Source organism: Oncorhynchus masou, chromosome 8 (genome assembly GCF_036934945.1).
Source record: "Oncorhynchus masou masou isolate Uvic2021 chromosome 8, UVic_Omas_1.1, whole genome shotgun sequence".
Taxonomy (NCBI): domain Eukaryota; kingdom Metazoa; phylum Chordata; class Actinopteri; order Salmoniformes; family Salmonidae; genus Oncorhynchus; species Oncorhynchus masou.
In genome coordinates this window covers 1,449,555-1,473,458 of record NC_088219.1, presented here as the reverse complement: position 1 = coordinate 1,473,458, position 23,904 = coordinate 1,449,555, and the positions used below count along the sequence as shown (strand labels likewise).

Here is a 23,904-nt window from a genome sequence, read left to right as displayed (position 1 = left end):
AGTCTACACCACTACAGTCTGCACCACTACAGTCTGCACCACTACAGTCTGCACCACTACAGTCTGCACCACTACAGTCTGCACCACTACAGTCTGCACCTCTACAGTCTACACCACTACAGTCTACACCACTACAGTCTACTGTCAACACCACTACTGTCAGCACCACTACTGTCAGCACCACTACAGTCTACACCACTACAGTCTACACCACTACAGTCTGCACCACTACAGTCTGCACCACTACAGTCTACTGTCAACACCACTACTGTCAGCACCACTACAGTCAGCACCACTACAGTCTACACCACTACAGTCTACACCACTACAGTCCGCACCACTACAGTCTGCACCACTACAGTCTACACCACTACAGTCTACACCACTACAGTCTGCACCTCTACAGTCTACACCACTACAGTCTACACCACTACAGTCTACTGTCAACACCACTACTGTCAGCACCACTACAGTCAGCACCACTACAGTCTACACCACTACAGTCTACACCACTACAGTCTGCACCACTACAGTCTGCACCACTACAGTCTACTGTCAACACCACTACTGTCAGCACCACTACAGTCTACACCACTACAGTCTACACCACTACAGTCTACACCACTACAGTCTGCACCACTACAGTCTGCACCACTACAGTCTGCACCACTACAGTCTGCACCACTACAGTCTACACCACTACAGTCTACACCACTACAGTCTACACCACTACAGTCTACACCACAACTGGCAGCACCACTACTGGCAGCACCACTACAGTCTACAGTCTACACCACTACAGTCTACACCACTACAGTCTACACCACTACAGTCTACACCACTACAGTCTGCACCTCTACAGTCTGCACCTCTACAGTCAGCACCACTACAGTCAGCACCACTACAGTCTGCACCTCTACAGTCTACACCACTACAGTCTACACCACTACAGTCTACTGTCAACACCACTACTGTCAGCACCACTACAGTCTACACCACTACAGTCTACACCACTACAGTCTACACCACTACAGTCTACACCACTACAGTCTGCACCACTACAGTCTACACCACTACAGTCTGCACCACTACAGTCTGCACCACTACAGTCTGCACCACTACAGTCTGCACCACTACAGTCTGCACCACTACAGTCTGCACCACTACAGTCAGCACCACTACAGTCAGCACCACTACAGTCAGCACCACTACAGTCTACAGTCTGCACCACTACAGTCAGCACCACTACAGTCTCCAGTCAGCACCACTACAGTCTCCAGTCAGCGCCACTACTGTCAGCACCACTACTGTCAGCACCACTACTGTCAGCACCACTACAGTCTACACCACTACAGTCTACAGTCAGCACCACTACTGTCAGCACCACTACAGTCTACACCACTACAGTCTACAGTCAGCACCACTACTGTCAGCACCACTACTGTCAGCACCACTACTGTCAGCACCACTACTGTCAGCACCACTACAGTCTACAGTCTACACCACTACAGTCTACACCACTACAGTCTACACCACTACAGTCTACAGTCAGCACCACTACTGTCAGCACCACTACTGTCAGCACCACTACTGTCAGCACCACTACTGTCAGCATCACTACTGTCAGCATCACTACTGTCAGCACCACTACTGTCAGCACCACTACAGTCTCCAGTCAGCGCCACTACAGTCAGCGCCACTACTGTCAGCACCACTACTGTCAGCACCACTACTGTCAGCACCACTACTGTCAGCACCACTACTGTCAGCACCACTACAGTCTACACCACAACAGTCTGCACCACTACAGTCTCCAGTCAGCACCACTACAGTCTACACCACTACAGTCTACAGTCTACACCACTACAGTCTACATCACTACAGTCTACACCACTACAGTCTACACCACTACAATCAGCACCACTACAGTCTACACCACTACTGTCTACACCACTACTGTCAGCACCACTACAGTCTACACCACTACAGTCTACACCACTACAGTCTACACCACTACAGTCTACACCACTACAGTCTACACCACTACAGTCAGCACCACTACAGTCTTCACCACTACAGTCTGCACCACTACTGTCAGCACCACTACAGTCTGCACCACTACAGTCAGCACCACTACAGTCAGCACCACTACAGTCAGCACCACTCATTCTACAGTCAGCACCACTACAGTCTACACCACTACAGTCAGCACCACTACAGTCAGCACCACTACAGTCTGCACCACTACAGTCTACACCACTACAGTCTACAGTCTACACCACTACAGTCTACAGTCTACACCACTACAGTCTACAGTCAGCACCACTACAGTCTACAGTCAGCACCACTACAGTCTACAGTCAGCACCAATACAGTCAGCACCACTACAGTCAACGCCACTACAGTCAGCACCACTCAGTCTACAGTCAGCACCACTACAGTCAGCACCACTACAGTCAGCACCACTCAGTCTACAGTCAGCACCACTACAGTCAGCACCACTACAGTCAGCACCACTCAGTCTACAGTCAGCACCACTACAGTCAGCACCAATACAGTCAGCACCACTACAGTCAACGCCACTACAGTCAGCACCACTCAGTCTACAGTCAGCACCACTACAGTCAGCACCACTACAGTCAGCACCACTCAGTCTACAGTCAGCACCACTACAGTCAGCACCACTACAGTCAGCACCACTCAGTCTACAGTCAGCACCACTACAGTCAGCACCAATACAGTCAGCACCACTACAGTCAACGCCACTACAGTCAGCACCACTCAGTCTACAGTTAGCACCACTAGAGTCAGCACCACTCAGTCTACAGTTAGCACCACTACAGTCAGCACCACTCAGTCTACAGTCAGCACCACTACAGTCAGCACCAATACAGTCAGCACCAATACAGTCAGCACCACTACAGTCTGCACCACTCAGTCTACAGTTAGCACCACTAGAGTCAGCACCACTCAGTCTAGAGTCAGCACCACTCAGTCTAGAGTCAGCACCACTCAGTCTAGAGTCAGCACCACTACAGTCAGCACCAATACAATCAGCACCAATACAGTCAGCACCACTACAGTCTACAGTCAGCACCACTCAGTCTACAGTCAGCACCACTAGAGTCAGCACCACTCAGTCTACAGTCAGCACCACTAGCCTGGTTCCTCTCTAGGTTTCTTCCTAGGTTTTGGCCTTTCTAGGGAGTTTTTCCTAGCCACCGTGCTTCTACACCTGCATTGCTTGCTGTTTGGGGTTTTAGGCTGGGTTTCTGTACAGCACTTTGAGATATCAGCTGATGTACGAAGGGCTATATAAATACATTTGATTTGATTTGACATGGTCAACCGACAGTTAGGCTACTGTTTCATATGAATGGAGTTGTTGTTGTTGACAAGGGCAGTCCACAAAATGGCCTCGATGAGCCTTGCTAGCTAGCTGTGTAGCCAGCTACCTTCTTTACAACGATTTGATGCAGTTATGACAGGCACTACCAGATGGTATAATAACCTGTGGCAGTGACTCATTTTTTCAAAGTAGCCGAACCGACTTTCTGTCTCTCTCCATCCCTGCCACAGACTGTCACACCCCGGCTCCTCTCTAGCCTCTCACCCACAAGCAGAGGGCACTCTCTCTCTCTCGCGCTCTCTCTCTCTCTCTCTCTCTCGCGCTCTCTTCCTCTCTCTCGCTCTCTTCCTCTCTCTCGCTCTCTTCCTCTCTCGCGCTCTCTCGCTCTCTCTCGCTCTCTCTCGCTCTCTCGCTCTCTCTCGTCGCACAAGCAAGGAAGTTGACACCCAAAAATGACTCCCCTGATATCCAGATGTTTCTATTTATTTTTTGAATACTGAAATATTTTCAACATACCCAATTTCCTATGTAGGGCACTGCATTTGACAGAGTGATGGGCTATGTCTGAATGTAACGGAGATCAGAGCTGACCTTAGTCTCACTCCACAGCTAGCTTGAAACGTTGCCAATGGTGCTATCCAATAGGATCTATTTTATTTCGTAGGCTGTCCAACGGGCAGTCATGAGAGTGAGGTAGAGGGACCCTTGTTCACCTGAAGCCCAGTCATAGGCAGGTTCATGGAGACTATATGCTAAGCCAGCACACTGTTTACACAAGGGTTAGTTTACTGCTGTGTTTGTCAGGGTCTTAGGTAGTAACTATAGTGTGTGTGTGTGTGTGTGCAGGGCTGCACCAAAGGTCCCCACAACCATGAGAAGCCTCCTGAGCCTTTGAAACCAGACGTGACGTCATCGGAAGACAAGGAGAGAGCTGAGGACCTCAAACCAAAGTTCAGCGAGTTCACCATCTCTGCTCCCAAACCCCTGGAGTCCATACGCAGACCCAGGTAGGTCAGGGGTTAGAGTTCACCATCTCTGCTCCCAAACCCCTGGAGTCCATACGCAGACCCGGGTAGGTCAGGGGTTAGAGTTCACCATCTCTGCTCCCAAACCCCTGGAGTCCATACGCAGACCCGGGTAGGTCAGGGGTTAGAGTTCACCATCTCTGCTCCCAAACCCCTGGAGTCCATACGCAGACCCGTGTAGGTCAGGGGTTAGAGTTCACCATCTCTGCTCCCAAACCCCTGGAGTCCATATGCAGACCCGGGTAGGTCAGGGGTTAGAGTTCACCATCTCTGCTCCCAAACCCCTGGAGTCCATACGCAGACCCGGGTAGGTCAGGGATTAGAGTTCACCATCTCTGCTCCCAAACCCCTGGAGTCCATACGCAGACCCAGGTAGGTCAGGGGTTAGAGTTCAGGCTCTTCAAAGCCCTCCTGGTATTTTCTTTTGCGGTGACATCGGGACATTCATTATGTCGTCACATTGCTTCTCTTCGTACTTTTTGTTGATGTTTGTTATTGTTTGTTGTTTCCAGTCCAGATGAGCCAGTGGTCAGACTACAGCAGAAGATCTCTCCCTCTCTGAGACAGGCTCTGGAGAAACTGAAGCTGTCTGAGGACAACCTTACTGAGAGGACAAGTAGGGACACTACCCCTCCTCCTTTCTCATTTCAGCATGCTCTCCTTCTCCTCCCTGCTCTCCTCCTAGTCTTCATTACATCAGTACATGACAGTAACTAGTCTTCATTACATCAGGACAGTAACTAGTCCTCATTACATCAGGACAGTAACTAGTCCTCATTACATCAGGACAGTAACTAGTCCTCATTACATCAGGACAGTAACTAGTCCTCATTACATCAGGACAGTAACTAGTCCTCATTACATCAGGACATGACAGTAACTAGTCTTCATTACATCAGGACAGTAACTAGTCTTCATTCCATCAGGACAGGACAGTAACTAGTCTTCATTCCATCAGGACAGGACATGACAGTAACTAGTCCTCATTACATCAGGACAGGACATGACAGTAACTAGTATTCATTACCTCAGGACAGTAACTAGTCTTCATTACATCAGGTCATGACAGTAACTAGTCCTCATTACATCAGGACAGGACATGACAGTAACTAGTCCTCATTACATCAGGACAGTAACTAGTCTTCATTACATCAGGTCATGACAGTAACTAGTCCTCATTACATCAGGACAGGACATGACAGTAACTAGTCCTCATTACATCAGTACAGGACATGACAGTAACTAGTCCTCATTACATCAGGACAGTAACTAGTCTTCATTACATCAGGACATGACAGTAACTAGTCCTCATTACATCAGGACAGTAACTAGTCTTCATTACATCAGGTCATGACAGTAACTAGTCCTCATTACATCAGGACAGTAACTAGTCTTCATTACATCAGGTCATGACAGTAACTAGTCTTCATTACATCAGGACAGTAACTAGTCTTCATTACATCAGGTCATGACAGTAACTAGTCTTCATTACATCAGGTCATGACAGTAACCAGTCTTCATTCCATCAGGACAGGACAGTAACTAGTTTTTGTCTGTTCTCTAGATGAGGATGATGATGTGGTGAAGGTAGGGACACTGTGTAAGAATGGAGGCTGTGCCCGAAGCTTCGAGGGCCCTGCCAGCAATGACCAACTGTGTCTCTTCCACGCTGGAGTACCTATCTTCCATGAAGGGTACGTATACAACTGACACACAACACAAAGAGTACATCATCTTCTGTCTGCAGCTGTGCTTGCTAGCTAAAGGCTAGATGTGCTTGCTAGCTAATGACTCGCTAATGAGTAGCTAATGACAACCTGTGCTTACTAGCTAATGACTAGCTGTGGTTTCTAGCTAATGACTAGCAGCTAATGACTAGCTGTGTTTCCTAGCTAATGACTAGCTGTGTTTCCTAGCTAATGACTAGCTGTGTTTCCTAGCTAATGACTTGCTGTGCTTACAAGCTAATGACTAGCTGTGTTTGATAGCTAATGACTACCTAATGAGTAGCTCTACTTACTAGCTAATGACTAATTGTGCTTACTAGCTCATGACTAGCTGTGCTTGCTAGCTCATGATTAGCTGTGCTTGCTAGCTCATGACTCGCTGTGCTTACTAGCTCATGACTCGCTGTGCTTGCTAGCTCATGCTTAGCTGTGCTTGCTAGCTAATGACTCGCAGTGCTTGCTAGCTAATGACTCGCTGTGCTTGCAAGCTAATGACTCGCTGTGCTTGCTAGCTAATGACTCGCTGTGCTTGCTAGCTAATGACTCGCTGTGCTTGCTAGCTAATGACTCGCTGTGCTTGCTAGCTAATGACTCGCTGTGCTTGCTAGCTAATGACTCGCTGTGCTTGCTAGCTAATGACTCGCTGTGCTTGCTAGCTAATGACTCGCTGTGCTTGCTAGCTAATGACTCGCTGTGCTTGCTAGCTAATGAATAGCTGTGCTTGCTTGTTAATGATTAGCTAATGACACTGCAAATCCCTTTAAGCTACAAAGATGCCAATAAGATATTCCTGACTGCTTTTTCCCTTCAGATTTGTAGTTAGTTAATCCTGTGTATGTGTGTGTGTGTTGTGCTTGATTTGTGTGTGTGTTGTGCTTGAATCTGTGTGTGTGTGTGTGTGTGTGTGTGTTGTTGTGTGTGTGTGTGTGTGTGTTCCCAGTATGAAGTACTGGAGTTGTTGCAAGAAGAAAACGTCAGACTTCAACACGTTCCTCTCACAGGAGGGCTGTAGCCGGGGCAACCACCTCTGGAGAAAGAAAGACACGGTGGGTCGGGGGTCGGTGGGATCGGGGTCGGTAGGGTTCGGGGGTCGGGGGTCTGTTCCGAGAGCATGCCAGAGGTTGAGTTCCAACAATCTCTCCTTTCTGTGCCTCGTTCACCACTCCCCACACATTTAAAACCATCGGACTGATGAAGGCATTGGCTAGAAGCACTTTCCATATTCCGGTCATTTCCTTTCAAATCCATGAAGGGAAGTGAATAAGTGCACACTTTGGTTGAACCTAGATTATTGGGACACACTCTTGAGTGTCTGTGTCCACCATCTGGTTTCAGAAACACACTGGATAGATACATGGAATACAGGGGGTTGGATAAGGAATACAGGGGGTTGGATAAGGAATACAGTTCAGAAACACAGTGGACAGATACATGGAATACAGGGGGTTGGATAAGGAATACAGTTCAGAAACACACTGGACAGATACATGGAATACAGGGGGTTGGATAAGGAATACAGGGGGTTGGATAAGGAATACAGGGGTTGGATAAGGAATACAGGGGGTTGGATAAGGAATACAGTTCAGAAACACACTGGACAGATACATGGAATACGGGGGTTGGATAAGGAATACAGGGGTTGGATAAGGAATACAGGGGTTGGAATACAGGGGGATGGATATGGAATACAGGGGGTTGGATAAGGAATACAGGGGGTTGGATAAGGAATACAGGGGGTTGGAATACAGGGGGTTGGATAAGGAATACAGGGGGTTGGATAAGGAATACAGGGGGTTGGATAAGGAATACAGGGGGTTGGATAAGGAATACAGGGGGTTGGATATGGAATACAGGGGGTTGGATATGGAATACAGGGGGTTGGAATACGCAATACAGGAGGTTGGAATACGCAATACAGGGGGTTGGAATACGCAATACAGGGGGTTGGAATACGCAATACAGGGGGTTGGAATACGCAATACAGGGGGTTGGATAAGGAATACAGGGGGTTGGATAAGGAATACAGGGGTTGGATAAGGAATACAGGGGGTTGGATAAGGAATACAGGGGGTTGGATAAGGAATACGGGGGTTGGATAAGGAATACAGGGGGTTGGATAAGGAATACAGGGGGTTGGATATGGAATACAGGGGGTTGGATATGGAATACAGGGGGTTGGATAAGGAATACAGGGGGTTGGAATACAGGGGGATGGATATGTGACCAACCATGGTGTTACAACCTACAAGTAACTTCTAATGTGTGTGTGTGAGAGAGTCTGACCCTGTGTGTGTGACCCTGTGTGTGTGACCCTGTGTGTGTGACCCTGTGTGTGTGACCCTGTCTGTCTGTCTGTCTGTCTGTCTGTCTGTCTGTCTGTCTGTCTGTCTGTGTGTACATTTTTGTGTGTGAGTCTGACCCTGTGTGTGTGACCCTGTTTGTGTGTGTGTGTGTACATTTTTGTGTGTGAGGCTGACCCTGTGTGTGTTTGTGTATGAGGCTGACCCTGTGTGTGTTTGTGTGTGAGGCTGACCCTGTGTGTGTTTGTGTGTGAGGCTGACCCTGTTTGTGTGTGCTTAGGGTAAGACAGTGGTCCCGTGCAGGTTCGACTGGCATCAGACAGGAAGTCAGGTGATCATCTCCATCTACGCTAAGAACTCTCTGCCAGCCGTCAGTTATGTAGAGGGAAACAGCTGCACGGTGAGACACACAGTCTTGTATAACTAACATTGTGGGGACACACATTCAAAATCCTGTTCCCAAAACCTAACCCTAAAAAACTAAGCCTAGCTCCTAACCCGTAATTCTGACCTTAACCCTAAGCCCCCTAGAAGTATAATTTGACTCTGTGGGGACTAACAAAATGTTCACAGTTTGTCATTTTTGTTTGTTTGTTTACTTTTCTTGTGGGGACTTCTGGACCCCACACTAATATTTAAACACACACACACACACACACACACACACACACACACACACACACACACACACACACACACACATTGAGGGCTATATAGAGGGGTATTTGAAGGCGGGGAAAGAGGACTATACTGCCGGTCAAAAGTTTTACAACGCAAAGTTTGGACACATCTACTCATTCATAGTTTGTCTTTATTTTTTTACTATTTTCTACATTGTAAAATAATAGTGAAGACATCACAACCATGAAATAACACATATGGAATCATGTAGTAACCAAAAAAGTGTTAAACAAATCAAAATATATTTTATATTTGAGATTCTCCAAATAGCCAATCTTTGCCTTGATGACAGCTTTGCACACTCTTGGCATTTTCTTAACCAGCTTCGTCTGGAATGCTTTTCCAACAGTCTTGAAGGAGCACCCACAAATGTTGAGCACTTGTTGGCTGCTTTTCCTTCACACTCCAAAACCATCTCAATTGGGTTGAGGTCGGGTGATTGTGGAGGCCAGGTTATCTGATGCAGCACTCCATCACTCTCCTTCTTGGTCAAATAGCCCTTACACAGCCTGGAGGTGTGTTGGATCATTGTCCTGTTGAAAAACGTATCAGTCACCAGGTCTGACTGTATAGTCCCACTAAGCTCAAACCAGATGGGATGGTGTCTCTCTGCAGAATGCTGTGGTAGCTATGCTGGTTAAGTGTCCCTTGAATTGTAAATAAATCACTGACAGCGTCACCAGCAAAGCACCATCACACCTCCTCCTCCGTGCTTCACGGTGGGAACTACACATGCGGAGATCATCCGTTCACCCACACCGCGTCTCACAAAGACACAGCGGTTGGAACCAAAGATTTGGACTCCAATTTGGAGTGTGAAGGAAAGGAGAGCAAAGGACACATTTCCACCGGTCTAAATGTCCATTGCTTGTGTTTCCTGGCCCAAGCAAGCCTCTTCTTATTGGTGTCCTTTGGTAGTGGTTTCTTTGCAGCAATTTGACCATGAAGACCTGATTCACACAGTCTCCTCTGAACAGTTGATGTTGAGATGTGTCGATCTCTGCAGCTTCAGTCCAAAAACAGTTGCCGTACCAGGCTGTGATGCACCCCGACAGTATGCTCTCGATGGTGCTCCTGTAGAACACTGATGCAGCCTGACAGTATGCTCTCGATGGTGCTCCTGTAGAACACCTGTAGAACACTGTGTTGGAGCTTGATAGTATGCTCTTGATGGTGTTCCTGTAGAACACTAATGCAGCCTGACAGTAGGCTCTCGATGGTGCTTCTGTAGAACACTGATGGAGCCTGATAGTATGCTCTCGATGGTGCTCCTGTAGAACATTGTGATGCAGCCCGACAGTATGCTCTCAGTGGTGCTCCTGTAGAACACTGTGATAGCCCTCGGGGACAGGCCGAATTTCTTCAGCATCCAGAGGTTAAAGAGTCGCTGTCGTGCCTCTTCACTACGGTGTCCGTGTGGTTATACCATTTCTGCTTCTTTGAGACGTTTACTACAAGGAATTTTAAGTTATTGACCGTCTCCACGGCGGTCCCGTTGATGAGGATGGGGGGCGTGAACAGCCTGGCTCCACCTGAATACCACAACCTGGCACTACGCCGTCAGAGTGCCTACCTCCTCTCTGTAGGCTGTCTAGTCGTTGTTGGTGATCAGGCCTACTACTGTCGTGTCGTCAGTGAACATGATGATGGAGTTGGAACTGTGTGAGGCCAGTCAGTCGTGGGTATACAGGGAGTACAGGAGGGGACTGAGGACGCACCCTTGTGGGGTCTACCCGTGTTGAGAATCAGTGTGGTGGAGATAATGTTGCCTACCTTCACCACCTGTTTGAATATTGGGTGGGACATGTCCCCCCCTCCCATCCCCCGTTGCAATTACGCCTATGACACACACACACACACTCAGGGTCAGGGTCAATGGTCGAACCAACTCCCTGACATCAGCTATGTAGAGGGAACAGTAACACCCTGAAACACACACCGGGCCCTGTATTCTCACTGTAGTGGGTCCTGATTTAGACCATTCTCCTCCACAGCTCAACATCCACATTGTCTTTGATGGAGAGAAGGAGTTTGAGCAGACGATTAACTTGTGGGGGGTGAGTACTACTATAGTACTATACATCTACACCAGGCTTTCCCAAACTCGGTCCTGGGGTCACCCCTGTGTCCACGTTTTGGTGTTTGTTCCTAGCACTAAACAGCTGATTCAAGTAATCAATCATAGTGTTGGGGCAAAAACCAAAAAGTGCTCCCCTCTGGGTCCAGAGGACCGAGTTTGGGAAACGCTGGTCTATACTATACTTACTATTACTACTATACTATACTTAATACTATAATACTATTTGTCTATAGTACACTTACTATTACTACTATACTTACTACTACTACTATTTGTCTATACTACACTTTCTATTACTACTGCAATGTACTTAATACTACTAATACTATACTATTTGTCTATACTACACTTACTAGTACTACTATACTTACTACTACTAATACTATACTTACTACTACTACTAATACTATACTTACTACTAATACTATTTGTCTATACTACACTTACTATTACTACTGCACTGTACTTAATACTACTAATACTATACTATTTGTCTATACTACACTTACTATTACTACTATACTGTACTTACTAATACTATAATACTATTTTTCTATACTACACTTACCTCCACACGTCTATACTATACTTTACGTATTACTATAATACTATATGTCTATACTATACTAACTACTACTACACGTCTATACTATACTTACTATTACTATAATACTATATGTCTGTACTATACTTACTATAATACTCTGTCTATACTATATTTACTATTACTACTATATGTCTATACTTACTATTACTATAATACTATACATATGTACTATACTTACTATTATTATAATACTATAAGTCTTTACTACACTTACTGCTACTACAACTACTACTATAATACTATACATCTATACTACATTTACTATTACTACTATACATCTATACTATACTTACTGCAACTACAACTACTACTATAATACTATACATCTATACTACATTTACTATTACTACTATACATCTTTACTACACTTACTGCTACTACAACTACTACTATAATACTATACATCTATACTACATGTACTATTACTACTATATGTCTATACTATACTTACTATTCCTATAATACTATATGTCTGTACTATACTTACTATTGCTACTATAATACTCTGTCTATACTACATTTACTATTACTACTATATGTCTATACTATACTTGCTATTACTACCATATGTCTATACTACACTTATTACTACTACTACAATACTATCTATACTACACTTACTATTACTATTATAATATTATACATCTATACTATATGTAATATTACTACTGTATATCTATACTTACTATTACTATAATACTATATGTCTATACTACACTTACTGCTACTACAACTACGACTATAATACTATACATCTATACTACATTTACTATTACTACTATACGTCTATACTATACTTACTGCTACTACAACTACGACTATAATACTATACATCTATACTACATTTACTATTACTACTATACGTCTATACTATACTTACTGCTACTACAACTACGACTATAATACTATACATCTATACTACATTTACTATTACTACTATACGTCTATACTTACTATTATTATAATACTATACGTCTTTACTATACTTACTGCTACTACAACTACGACTATAATACTATACATCTATACTACATTTACTATTACTACTATACGTCTATACTATACTTACTGCTACTACAACTACGACTATAATACTATACGTCTATACTACATTTACTATTACTACTATACGTCTATACTTACTATTACTACTATAATAATATACATCTACTACACTTACTATTACTACTATAATACTATATGTCCATACTACACTTACTATTACTACTATAATACTGTCTACTATACTTACTATTACTACTATACATCTATACTACACCTACTAATACTACTATAATAATATGCATCTATACTACACTTGCTATTACTACTGCAATACTATATGTCTATTCTATACTTACTATTACTATTGTAATACTATAATAATATAGAAGCCATAAAACTGGCCTGTAAACCTTTGTAGATATTCCATAAAAAATCTGCTGTTTCCAGCTACAATAGTCATTTACACCATTAACAATGTCTACACTGTATTTCTGATCAATTTGATGTGATTTTAATGGACAAAAAAAATGCTTTTCTTTCAAAAACAAGGACATTTCTAAGTGACCCCAAATGTTTAGATGGTATTGTAAGTCTATACTATACTTACTATTACTACACTAATATTAAGTGTACTTACTATTACTGCTATAATAATATAATTCTATGCAACACTTACTACTATACATCTATACTATATTTACAATCATTACTATAATACTTTACATCTATTCTTACTATTACTACCATAATACTATACGGCTATACTATACTTACTATTACTACTATAATGCTACGTCTATACTAGCTACGTCTATACTATACTTGCTATGTCTATACTATACTTACTATGTCTATGCTATACTTACTATGTCTATGCTATACTTACTATGTCTATGCTATACTTACTATGCCTATGCTATACTTACTATGTCTGTGCTATACTTGCTATGTCTATGCTATACTTGCTATGTCTATACTTACTATGTCTATACTATACTGTCTATACTATACTATGTCTATACTATACTATGTCTATGCTATACTTACTATGTCTATACTATACTATGTCTATACTATACCTACTATGTCTATGCTATACTTACTATGTCTATGCTATACCTACTATGTCTATACTATACTTACTATGTCTATACTATACCTACTATGTCTATGCTATACCTACTATGTCTATGCTATACCTACTATGTCTATACTATACCTACTATGTCTATGCTATACTTGCTATGTCTATGCTATAACATTTAACATTTAAGTCATTTGGCAGACGCTCTTATCCAGAGCGACTTACAAATTGGTGAATTCACCTTATGACATCCATACTTGCTATGTCTATACTTACTATGTCTATACTATACTATGTCTATACTATGACTATACTATGACTATACTATACTTGCTATGTCTATACTTACTATGTCTATACTATGTCTATACTATACTATACTTGCTATACTATACTTACTATGTCTATGCTATACTTACTATGTCTATGCTATACTTGCTATGTCTATACTATACTGTGTCTATACTATACTGTGTCTATACTATACTGTGTCTATACTATACTGTGTCTATACTATGTCTATACTATAATGTGTCTATTCTATACTTACTATGTCTATACTATACTTGCTATGTCTATACTATACTTGCTATGTCTATACTATACTTGCTATGTCTATACTTGCTATGTCAATACTATACTATGTCTATACTATACTATGTCTAAACTATACTGTGTCTATACTATAATGTGTCTATACTATAATGTGTCTATACTATACTGTGTCTATACTATACTATGTCTATACTATGTCTATACTATGTCTATGCTATACTTACTATGTCTATGCTATACTTGCTATGTCTATGCTATACTTGCTATGTCTATGCTATACTTACTATGTCTATGCTATACTTACTATGTCTATGCTATACTTACTATGTCTATGCTATACTTACTATGTCTATGCTATACTTACTATGTCTATGCTATACTTGCTATGTCTATACTATACTTGCTATGTCTATACTCTACTGTGTCTATACTCTACTGTGTCTATACTATACTGTGTCTATACTATAATGTGTCTATACTATACTATGTCTATACTATGCCATGTCTATACTATGCCTATACTATACTATGTCTATACTATGTCTATGCTATACTTGCTATGTCTATGCTATACTTGCTATGTCTATACTATACTATACTATGTCTATACTATACTATGTCTATACTTGCTATGTCTACACTTACTATGTCTATACTATACTATGTCTATACTATACTTGCTATGTCTATACTATACTTGCTATGTCTATGCTATACTTACTATGTCTATACTTGCTATGTCTACACTTACTATGTCTATACTATACTATGTCTATACTATACTTGCTATGTCTATACTATACTTGCTATGTCTATGCTATACTTACTATGTCTATACTATACTATGTCTATACTATGTCTATACTATACTATGTCTATACTATACTATGTCTATACTATACTATGTCTATACTATGTCTATACTATACTATGTCTATACTATGTCGATACTATACTATGTCTATACTATACTATGTCTATACTATGTCTATACTATACTATGTCTATACTATGTCTATACTATACTATGTCTATGCTATACTTACTATGTCTATGCTATACTTACTATGTCTATGCTATACTTACTATGTCTATGCTATACTTACTATGTCTATACTATACTTGCTATGTCTATACTATACTTGCTATGTCTATGCTATACTTACTATGTCTATACTTGCTATGTCTACACTTACTATGTCTATACTATACTATGTCTATACTATACTTGCTATGTCTATACTATACTTGCTATGTCTATGCTATACTTACTATGTCTATACTATACTATGTCTATACTATGTCTATACTATACTATGTCTATACTATACTATGTCTATACTATATATGTCTATACTATGTCTATACTATACTATGTCTATACTATGTCTATACTATACTATGTCTATACTATACTATGTCTATACTATGTCTATATACTATACTATGTCTATACTATGTCTATACTATACTATGTCTATGCTATACTTACTATGTCTATGCTATACTTACTATGTCTATGCTATACTTACTATGTCTATGCTATACTTACTATGTCTATACTATACTTACTATGTCTATACTATACTTACTATGTCTATGCTATACTTACTATGTCTATGCTATACTTACTATGTCTATGCTATACTTTCTATGTCTATGCTATACTTACTATGTCTATGCTATATACTATACTATGTCTATACTATGTCTATACTATGTCTATACTATACTTGCTATGTTTATACTTACTATGTCTATACTATACTATGTCTATACTATGACTATACTGTGTCTATACTATACTTGCTATGTTTATACTTCCTATGTCTATACTATACTATACTTACTATGTCTATGCTATACTTACTATGTCTATACTATACTATGTCTATACTATGACTATACTGTGTCTATACTATACTTGCTATGTTTATACTTCCTATGTCTATACTATACTATGTCTATGCTATATTTACTATGTCTATGCTATACCTACTATGTCTATACTATACCTACTATGTCTATGCTATACTTACTATGTCTATGCTATACTTACTATGTCTATGCTATACTTACTATGTCTATACTTGCTATGTCTACACTTACTATGTCTATACTATACTATGTCTATACTATACTTGCTATGTCTATACTATACTTGCTATGTCTATGCTATACTTACTATGTCTATACTATACTATGTCTATACTATGTCTATACTATACTATGTCTATACTATACTATGTCTATACTATACTATGTCTATACTATACTATGTCTATACTATGTCTATACTATACTATGTCTATACTATACTATGTCTATACTATGTCTATACTATACTATGTCTATACTATGTCTATACTATACTATGTCTATGCTATACTTACTATGTCTATGTCTATGCTATACTTACTATGTCTATGCTATACTTACTATGTCTATGCTATACTTACTATGTCTATGCTATACTTACTATGTCTATGCTATACTTACTATGTCTATGCTATACTTACTATGTCTATGCTATACTTACTATGTCTATACTATTGTACTATGTCTATGCTATACTTGCTATGTCTATGCTATACTATGTCTATACTATGTCTATACTATACTATGCTGTGTCTATACTATTACTATGTCTATACTATACTATGTCTATACTATACTATACTATGTCTATACTATACTTGCTATGTTTATACTTCCTATGTCTATACTATGACTATACTGTATACTTACTATGTCTATGCTATACTTACTATGTCTATACTATACTATGTCTATACTATACTATACTATGTCTATACTATACTGCTATGTTTATACTTCCTATGTCTATACTATACTATGTCTATGCTATATTTACTATGTCTATGCTATACCTACTATGTCTATACTATACTTACTATGTCTATACTATACTTACTATGTCTATGCTATACTTACTATGTCTATGCTATACTTACTATGTCTATGCTATACTTACTATGTCTATGCTATACTTACTATGTCTATACTATACTACTATGTCTATGTCTATGCTATACTTACTATGTCTATGCTATACTATGTCTATGCTATGTCTATACTATGTCTATGCTATACTTACTATGTCTATGCTATACTTACTATGTCTATACTATATGTCTATACTATACTATGTCTATACTATATGTCTATACTATGTCTATACTATACTATGTCTATACTATGTCTATGCTATACTTGCTATGTCTATGCTATACTTGCTATGTCTATACTATACTATACTGTCTATGTCTATACTGTCTATGTCTATACTTGCTATGTCTACACTTACTATGTCTATACTATACTATGTCTATACTATACTTGCTATGTCTATACTATACTATGTCTATGCTATACTTACTATGTCTATACTTGCTATGTCTACACTTACTATGTCTATACTATACTATGTCTATACTATACTTGCTATGTCTATACTATACTTGCTATGTCTATGCTATACTTACTATGTCTATACTATACTATGTCTATACTATGTCTATACTATACTATGTCTATACTATGTCTATACTATACTATGTCTGTACTATGTCTATACTATACTATGTCTATGTCTATGCTATACTTACTATGTCTATGCTATACTTACTATGTCTATGCTATACTTACTATGTCTATACTATACTTGCTATGTCTATATGTCTATACTATACTATGTCTATGTACTATGTCTATACTATGTCTATGTCTATGCTTACTATGTCTATACTATGTCTATGCTATACTTACTATGTCTCTATACTTACTATGTCTATACTTACTATGTCTATGTCTATACTATGTCTATGTCTATACTATACTATGTCTATGTCTATACTATACTATGTCTATACTATGTCTATGTCTATACTATACTATGTCTATACTATACTATGTCTATGCTATACTTACTATGTCTATACTATACTATACTATGTCTATGCTATACTTACTATGTCTATGCTATACTATGTCTATGTCTATACTATACTATGTCTATACTATATACTATGTCTATACTATACTATGTCTATACTATACTATGTCTATGCTATATACTATGTCTATGTCTATATACTATGTCTATGCTATACTTACTATGTCTATGCTATACTTACTATGTCTATGCTATACTTACTATGTCTATACTATACTATGTCTATGTCTATGCTATACTTACTATGTCTATACTATACTATGTCTATGTCTATACTATACTATGTCTATACTATGTCTATGCTACTATGTCTATGTCTATACTATACTATGTCTATACTATACTTACTATGTCTATACTATACCTACTATGTCTATACTATACTTACTATGTCTATGCTATACTTACTATGTCTATACTATACTATACTATGTCTATACTATACTTACTATGTATACTATACTTACTATGTCTATACTATGTCTATGCTATACTTACTATGTCTATACTATACTTACTATGTCTATACTATACTATGTCTATGCTATACTATACTATGTCTATGCTATACTTACTATGTTTATATGCTATACCTACTATGTCTATGCTATATTTACTATGTCTATGCTATGTACTATGTCTATATACTTACTATGTCTATACTTACTATGTCTATACTATGACTATACTATGTCTATACTATACTTGCTATGTCTATATACTTGCTATGTCTATACTTACTATGTCTATACTATACTCTATACTATGTCTATACTATGTCTATACTATACTATGTCTATACTTACTATGTCTATACTATACTATGTCTATACTATGTCTATACTATGTCTATGCTATACTATACTATGTCTATACTATGTCTATACTATACTATGTCTATACTATACTATACTATACTATGTCTATACTATACTATGTCTATGCTATACTTACTATGTCTATATGCTATACTTACTATGTCTATGCTATACTTACTACTATACTATGTCTATGCTATACTATGTCTATACTATACTATGTCTATACTACTTACTATGTCTATGCTATACTTACTATACTATGTCTATGCTATACTGTGTCTATGTCTATACTATGTCTATACTATGTCTATGCTATACTATGTCTATACTATGTCTATGTCTATACTATGTCTATACTATACTTGCTATGTCTATACTTACTATGTCTATACTATACTATGTCTATACTATGACTATACTGTGTCTATACTATCTATGTCTATACTTACTATGTCTATACTATGCTATACTTACTATGTCTATGCTATACTTACTATGTCTATACTATACTATGTCTATACTATACTATACTATGTCTACTATACTTACTATGTCTATACTATACTATGTCTATACTATACTTGTCTATGTCTATACTATACTTGCTATGTCTATACTATACTATGTCTATGCTATACTTACTACTATACTATGCTATACTTACTATGTCTATGCTATACTTACTATGTCTATGCTATACTTACTATGTCTATACTACTATGTCTATGCTATACTTACTATGTCTATACTATACCTACTATGTCTATGCTATACTTACTATGTCTATGCTATACTTACTATGTCTATGCTATACTTACTATGTCTATGCTATACTTACTATGTCTATGCTATACTACTATGTCTATGCTATACCTACTATGTCTATGCTATACTTACTATGTCTATACTATACTATGTCTATACTATGTCTATGCTATACTTACTATGTCTATGCTATACTTACTATGTCTATGCTATACTTACTATGTCTATGCTATACTTACTATGTCTATACTATACTATGTCTATACTATACTTGCTATGTCTATGCTATACTTACTATGTCTATGCTATACTTACTATGTCTATGCTATACTTACTATGTCTATGCTATACTTACTATGTCTATACTATACCTACTATGTCTATATGTCTATACTATGTCTATGCTATACTTACTACGTCTATGCTATACTTACTACGTCTATGCTATACTTACTACGTCTATGCTATACCTACTATGTCTATGCTATACTTACTATGTCTATGCTATACTTGCTATGTCTATGCTATACTTGCTATGTCTATGCTATACTTACTATGTCTATGCTATACTTACTATGTCTATGCTATGTCTATACTATGTCTATGCTATACTTACTATGTCTATGCTATACTTACTATGTCTATGCTATACTTACTATGTCTATGCTATACTATGTCTATGTCTATGCTATACTATACTATGTCTATGCTATACTTACTATGTCTATGCTATACTTACTATGTCTATGCTATACTTACTATGTCTATGCTATACTTACTATGTCTATACTATATGTCTATACTATGTCTATACTATGTCTATACTATGTCTATGCTATACTTACTATGTCTATGCTATACTTACTATGTCTATGCTATGTCTTACTATGTCTATGCTATACTTACTATGTCTATGCTATACTTACTATGTCTATGCTATACCTACTATGTCTATACTATACTATGTCTCTATACTATACTATGTCTATACTATACTATGTCTATGCTATACTTACTATGTCTATGCTATACTTACTATGTCTATGCTATACTTACTATGTCTATGCTATACTATGTCTATGCTATACTATGTCTATACTATGTCTATACTATGTCTATGCTATACTTACTATGTCTATGCTATACTTACTATGTCTATGCTATACCTACTATGTCTATGCTATACTATGTCTATGTCTTGCTATGTCTATACTATGTCTATGCTATACTTACTATGTCTATGCTATACTATGTTTATACTTACTATGTCTATGCTATACTATGTCTATGCTATACTATGTCTATGCTATACTTACTATGTCTATACTATGTCTATACTATACTATGTCTATACTATACTATACTATGTCTATACTATACTATGTCTATACTATGTCTATACTATACTATGTCTATGTCTATACTTACTATGTCTATACTATACTATGTCTATACTATACTATGTCTATACTTACTATGTCTATGCTATACTTACTATGTCTATACTATACTATGTCTATCTATACTATGTCTATGCTATACTTACTATGTCTATACTTACTATGTCTATACTATACTATGTGTCTATACTATACTATGCTATGCTATACTTCTATGCTATACTTACTATGTCTATGCTATACTATACTATGTCTATGCTATACTTACTATGTCTATACTTACTATGTCTATACTATACTATGTCTATACTATGTCTATGCTATACTTACTATGTCTATGCTATACTTACTATGTCTATACTATACTTGCTATGTCTATGCTATACTTACTATGTCTATGCTATACTATACTATGTCTATGCTATACTTACTATGTCTATGCTATACTATGTCTACTATACTATATCTATACTATACTATGTCTATACTATGTCTATACTATACTATGTCTATACTATGTCTATACTATGTCTATACTATGTCTATACTATACTGTGTCTATACTATACTATGTCTATACTATGTCTATACTATGTCTATACTATACTATGTCTATGCTATACTTACTATGTCTATGCTATACTTGCTATGTCTATGCTATACTTACTATGTCTATGCTATACTTGCTATGTCTATGCTATACTTGCTATGTCTATGCTATACTTGCTATGTCTATGCTATACTTGCTATGTCTATACTATACTATGTCTATACTATACTATGTCTATACTATACTATGTCTATACTATACTATGTCTATTCTATACTTACTGTGTCTATTCTATACTATGCTGTGTCTATACTATACTATGTCTATACTATGCATATACTATGTCTAGACATATACTATGACTATACTATGTCTATACTATACTGTGTCTATACTTTACTATGTCTATACTATACTATGTCTATACTATACTATGCCTATACTATGCCTATACTTTACTATGTCTATACTATACTATGTCTATACTATGTCTATACTATGTCTATACTATACTATGTCTATACTATGTCTATACTATACTATGCCTATACTATACTGTGTCTATACTATACTATGTCTATACTATACTATGTCTATACTATACTATGTCTATACTATGTATATACTTTCTATGTCTATACTTTACTATGTCTATACTATACTATGTCTATACTATACTATGTCTATACTATACTACTATGTCTATACTATGCCTATACTATACTATGTCTATACAATACTATGCCTATACTATGTCTATGTCTATACTATACTATGTCTATTCTATACTTACTGTGTCTATTCTATACTTGCTATGTCTATACTATACTATAAATATACTATGTCTATACTATACTATGTCTATGCTATACTTGCTATGTCTATGCTATACTTGCTATGTCTATACTATACTAGGTCTATACTATGTCTATACTATACTATGTCTATACTATACTATGTCTATACTATACTATGTCTATACTATACTATGTCTATACTATACTATGTCTATACTATGTCTATACTATACTATGTCTATGTTATACTTACTATGTCTATGCTATACTTGCTATGTCTATGCTATACTTGCTATGTCTATGCTATACTTGCTATGTCTATGCTATACTATGTCTATGCTATACTTGCTATGTCTATGCTATACTTGCTATGTCTATACTATACTAGGTCTATACTATGTCTATACTATACTATGTCTATACTATACTATGTCTATACTATACTGTGTCTATTCTATACTTACTGTGTCTATTCTATACTTACTGTGTCTATACTATACTATAAATATACTATGTCTAGACATATACTATACTATACTGTGTCTATACTTATACTATGTCTATACTATACTATGCCTATACTATACTATGCCTATACTATGTCTATACTATACTATGTCTATACTATACTATGTCTATACTATACTATGTCTATACTATACTATGTCTATACTATGTCTATACTATACTGTGTCTATACTATACTATGTCTATACTATACTATGTCTATACTATACTATGTCTACTATGTCTATACTATACTATGTCTATACTTTACTATGTCTATACTATACTATGTCTATACTATACTATGTCTATACTATACTATGTCTACTATGTCTATACTATACTATGCCTATACTATACTATGTCTATACTATACTATGTCTATACTATACTATGCCTATACTATGTCTATACTATACTATGTATATACTATACTATGTCTATACTATACTATGTCTATATGTCTATACTATACTATGTCTATATATGTCTATACTATACTATGTATATACTATACTATGTCTATACTATACTATGTCTATACTATACTATGTCCATACTATACTTTGTCTATATACTTTGTCTATACTATGTCTATACTATACTGTGTCTATATACTATATGTCTATACTATGTCTATACTATGTCTATACTATCTATACTATATGTCTATAC

At 37.6% G+C, this 23,904-nt stretch overlaps 1 protein-coding gene across 1 annotated transcript in view; it reads left to right on the top strand.

The window, feature by feature from the left end:
* Positions 1-23,904, top strand: part of chordc1b (cysteine and histidine-rich domain (CHORD) containing 1b) — a 30,768-nt gene that overhangs the window by 6,203 nt on the left and 661 nt on the right. Inside the window, exons 4-9 of the mRNA XM_064971297.1 lie at positions 4,196-4,356; positions 4,887-4,990; positions 5,939-6,068; positions 7,042-7,147; positions 8,682-8,801; positions 11,077-11,139. Coding sequence (XP_064827369.1) covers positions 4,196-4,356; positions 4,887-4,990; positions 5,939-6,068; positions 7,042-7,147; positions 8,682-8,801; positions 11,077-11,139 — 684 coding nt within the window. The remainder of the gene's footprint in view (positions 1-4,195; positions 4,357-4,886; positions 4,991-5,938; positions 6,069-7,041; positions 7,148-8,681; positions 8,802-11,076; positions 11,140-23,904) is intronic.